Source organism: Rhea americana, unplaced genomic scaffold, assembly GCF_003343005.1.
Source record: "Rhea americana isolate MKP2758 unplaced genomic scaffold, rheAme1 scaffold_583, whole genome shotgun sequence".
Taxonomy (NCBI): domain Eukaryota; kingdom Metazoa; phylum Chordata; class Aves; order Rheiformes; family Rheidae; genus Rhea; species Rhea americana.
The window spans coordinates 31,927-36,646 of NW_028186738.1; the positions used below are offsets into that span (position 1 = coordinate 31,927).

The window sequence follows — 4,720 nt, forward strand, 5'->3', positions numbered from 1 at the left end:
GCCGGGAGGAGGGCGGGGAGGAGGGGGCGGCTGCTCGGAGCCGCCTCCGCCCGCCGCTGCGGTCGCACAGCCGGCGCGGCATGCACGGCGAACGGAGTTTGCAATGGCAGCTCCTGCTGCTGCTCGGAGCCCTCTCCTCCCTGCCGCCCCCCAGCAGCGCCCAGCTCCACTACTCCGTGCCCGAGGACCGCGAGCCGGGCTCCTTCGTGGGCGACGTGGCCAAGGACCTAGGGGTGGAGGTGCGGAGCCTGGCTGCCCGCAGCCTGCGGCTGGTGAGTGAGGGGGAGCAGCAGCACTTCCAGGTGGACCTGGCGGCGGGGGTGCTGCTCCTCGACAGCAGGCTGGACCGGGAGGTGCTGTGCGGCCAGAGCCCCAYGTGCTCCCTGCACCTCCAGCTCGTCATGGAGAATCCCCTCCAGCTCCACCGCGTCCAGGTGGACATCCTCGATGTGAACGACAACGCGCCCCAGTTCCCCAAGCATGAAGTGGCTTTGGAGATCACTGAAGTAGCCAACCCCGGGACTCGGCTACCCCTGGAGGTAGCAGAAGACCCAGATATGGGCTCCAACTCCATCGCCACCTACGAACTCAGCCCCAGTGAGCATTTCGCCCTGGCTATCAACATGAGAGGAGATGGTGTTAAAATGCCTGAGATTGTACTCAAGAAAGCACTGGATAGAGAGAAAGTGGCTGTCCATCATTTAACCCTGACAGCTCTGGATGGAGGGAATCCAGTGAAATCTGGCACTGCCAAGGTCACCATCCATGTCCTGGATGCAAATGACAACCCACCTGTCTGCTACCCACCTGTATCCAAAGTGCATCTGGAGGAGAATGTGCCAGTGGGCACTCTGGTCACCAAGCTGAATGTCACTGATTTGGATGAAGGCCCCAATGGGGAAGTGGAGTATTCTTTCAAAACAAGCAATAATCCACCTGGAAAGTTCACCAGGCTGTTCACCCTAGATCCTCAGACAGGGGAGATCAGAACCAAAGCCCCACTGGACTATGAGGAATCCAGTGCTTACGAGATTGCAGTTCGAGCCAGAGACAAGGGATCACCAGCCATGGAGGGACACTGTCACCTGCGAGTGGAATTAATCGATATCAATGATAACAGTCCGGAGATTGTGCTGACCTCTCTCTCCAGCCCAGTGCAGGAGGACGCAACCCCAGGAACTGTGATTGCCCTCATTGGTGTGAAGGACAGCGATTCTGGTGACAATGGTCAGGTCCGCCTGCAGATAGCAAAAGATCTCCCATTCAAACTTGTGTCATCTTTCAAAGAACACTTCTCACTGGTCACAGATGGTCCGCTTGATCGGGAGAAGTCCAGTGGATACAACATCACTGTAAGGGCTACGGATTCAGGGTCCCCAGAGAGGGCCACGSAAAAAACAATTTTCCTCCAAATTGCTGACGTGAATGATAATGCTCCAAGCTTCTCCAGCTCTTCCTACACAGCTCACATTCAAGAAAACTCCCTCCCCGGGGCCTTTGTCTTTTCAGTGACAGCATCTGACCCTGATGAGGGAAGCAATGCCAAGCTGTCTTACTCCATCCTGGACAACRGAATGCAAGATTTACCTATCTCAACTTACTTCCAGATAGACCAGGATAATGGCACCATCTACACCATCCAGGCTTTGGATTATGAGCAGGACAAGGTGTTCCAGGTGCCTGTGGAGGTGAAAGATGCTGGGTCTCCCGCTCTGAGCAGCACTGCTGTGGTCCATGTGTTTGTCCTGGACCAGAATGACAATGCCCCCACCATTGTCTACCCATCTGTTCCCAAGGGCTCTGCCTTCCACCAGAGCATCCCAGCCTCAGCAGAACCTGGCTATTTGGTCACCAAAATTGTAGCTGTGGATGCTGATAGTGGCCACAATGCCTGGCTGTCCTACCAGCTGGAGGAAACTGCTGAAACTTTGCCTTTCCGTGTAGAACACCGCTCCGGAGAGATAAGGGTCGCACAGACCCTTCGGGACTCAGAAGGTCCCTATAAGTTGGTGATTGTAGTGAGGGACAACGGGACACCATCCCTCTCAGTCTCTGTGGCAATAGTCATCTCTCTGGAGGAGAACAGCATACAGGATTTTGCCAAGTCCATGGACCTCCCCAAATCTTCTCCCAAGGATACCAATCTAACTCTTTATCTCATCATCTCCCTTGTGTCCATTTCTTTAGTGACTTGTGTGATGTTTGCTGTCGTGGGTGCCAGGTGTCTCAAAGCTGGCTCTGGCTCCAGCTGGACCCTCACGGGCTGCTGCCGAGGGACAGGCCGCAAGCCCACCTCCCATTTCCGTGGGCAGCTGAAGCCAGACGGCTTCATCAAGTACCTGGATGTGGGAGGAGCRGGCCTGACGTCCCAGGCACAGCAGTACACATCTTGTTTCTCTCCCATGTCTGATCAAAGTGATTTCCTCTTTGTAAAACCTTTCAGCCATTCTAGTACCGCGGAAAGCATGGCTGCCTATCAGCAGGCGACCAGCACCTTAGCGAGTCCCTGTGATGGGGTAAGAGATGGGTRTTTTTTGCTGTCTTGTTTGCTAGGTGCAATGATCCATACTGTCCAGGTTACTTTGCTGTTCGGTGTCTGTCCTTCAGCTAAATAAGGTGGCCTCAGGGAATGTATGTTACCTTCACCTGCCCAGGAAGTGGCTGGTGAAAGATTTGGCTCTGCATGATGGAGTGATGGCAAGGGGGTGAAAGTCACTGTAAAATCAAAGACTGTGTACTTGTAGCAGCTGGGCTAAGACTGGAGAATTTTCTTTTGGCCTTCTTGGTACTCTTTTCTTTTTAAAGGGATTCTTAGCRTGGTCAGTATGATGATTTTGGGGGCATTTAACTTCTTGATTCTGTTTAACCCCTTTATTCTGCATGTCATATGAAACTAGACACGAGAGAAAGTTATCCGTAAAGCAAAGTTTATCAGTGCTTATCTTGCTCTGTTTTAGAGGTGTGTTGCAGAAATTTCTGTTTCTTTACTCTGAACTRTTAACTGCTGATTGTGCCCTGGCAAGGGATCATTTTCGAACTTGGTCATTTAAAGCAAGGGGCTTGAATTCATAGTTCATCACCAGAAGTAGTGGCATTTTCTCAGAGGTCCCGATGACCTTATCTGCCCTCGAACTTGACAAGACCTAGGCAGCAGAGTGCTTCAAAACCTTCAGCCACTTTTATGTGTATGTCTAAATATGGATGTAGGTGTCTGCATTTWGCTGTACCTTTTATAACTTTGGGATATAGCTGAAAAGACTTTTTGTGTCAGTAAATGMCTGCCCTAAATTTGAAAGTAGTAATTGCAACAGGAATTCAAAAAATAGATTGGGAAGGGCTTATTTAGTGGGAGATTGTGTGTCAGTGTGTGCAGAAAATGTGTGTATCGGAAATCTAGAGGACAAGCATTTAAACAACTTGATTTGCATGCGGCATGGGTAACAGTGGGGCCTCTATTTTAAGGAAGTCAGTAATTTATTCTAATGTATTCCTTTACCAGAATCATCAAAGCTTTGGAGAAATTAGTAAAATCACATCTACTAAATAAGAATCTAGGTCAGCTGTATCCGTCTTCAATTTTCCGTAGTAATTGCATGTACAGGCAGAATAATCCTGTAAAACTTCTGTTACACTGTGTAGATTTTGAACTGCTCATTCCTAAGGTAACTGAGAGAAATGTTATCCTTTCCAGGTAGTATGTTATCACTCGGGAATTAATTAAGAAGATTACRATTTTAGGAAGTGCGTGTCTTTCAGACAGAAAACAGTTCTGCTATTTAGTGCTCTTCACAAAGGCATGATTCAAACAAATAAATGCACAGTCCTGTTTCGTATCCTTCCTTATTTACAAAATGTCCATTGTCTGATGGTAAAATAACATGGACAGAAAGCAATACAAGGCCTACTAATGAAGTTACAAAGTATGTTGCTGTGTCTGACTATTGTGTCCCCTGAACAAATACTGCTTTTTCTGTGTTGTCGGAAGTTCATTCTTTTCTCTGTGGACAGAAAAATATTGCAGTGCTCCAAGGCCACAGCATCTAGGAAAAGTCATTCAAACACAATGTGTGAAATCAAGATCTCAGGCAGGCCTTTTTAAGGACAGAAGAAGGACAGATTAGGAAGGTCTGTTATCATTTTACCTTCTGGCATTAAAAGCATCTTTCCCAGTATCAATTAACTCTGCCACCCCCACCCTCCCCCTTTACACTCCTCCAAGCTCATTACTTTGGTACCATTTCTCCTGCTAAATTGATGCCCTTATCAGTTTGTTTCATGCTTCATTTCTTTCACAGCCTGGTTTCCTGAGCTGCCTTGGAAGATTATTCTCTGAATAGTTTTGTCATGCTTTTTAGTATTCACACTGTTCACAGTGGTTCAAAAATACTCAGGAAAGAGGGGTGGGTTTGGTGGCCTTTTTTTTTTTTGTTCTAGTTGATTTGCTTTACTTTGAAAGAATAGTCTGATATTCCAGACTGAAATAATCCAGGATCCGTTTGCTTTGGTTTCAAACAGAAGAATAGAAGCATTAATTTTTTTCTATTTTCTTTGCAGCAAGCTCAGCCTAACACAGATTGGCGCTTCTCTCAGACCCAGAGACCTGGAACTAGTGGGTGAGTGCATTTTTTCCATGTATGTGTCCAGTGCAGGTTTTAATCCTTTCTGTGCTGGTTGTAGTGCTGGAAGGTCCTGAATTGTCAGCTCTGAGGATGGATTTTCC

The 4,720-nt window shown here is 48.1% G+C and overlaps 1 protein-coding gene across 6 annotated transcripts in view; it reads left to right on the forward strand.

Moving 5' to 3' along the window:
* Nucleotides 1-4,720, forward strand: part of LOC146587551 (protocadherin gamma-C5-like) — a 41,732-nt gene that overhangs the window by 12,830 nt on the left and 24,182 nt on the right. For 4 of the 6 annotated variants that reach the window (XM_085319398.1, XM_085319395.1, XM_085319396.1 and 1 more), the window contains exon 2: nucleotides 4,555-4,613. In XM_085319398.1, coding sequence (XP_085175524.1) covers nucleotides 4,555-4,613 — 59 coding nt within the window. Of the gene's footprint in view, nucleotides 1-15; nucleotides 2,517-4,554; nucleotides 4,614-4,720 lie in introns of those variants that run through there. The other 2 variants (XM_085319397.1, XM_085319400.1) reach the window with 1 other exon arrangement.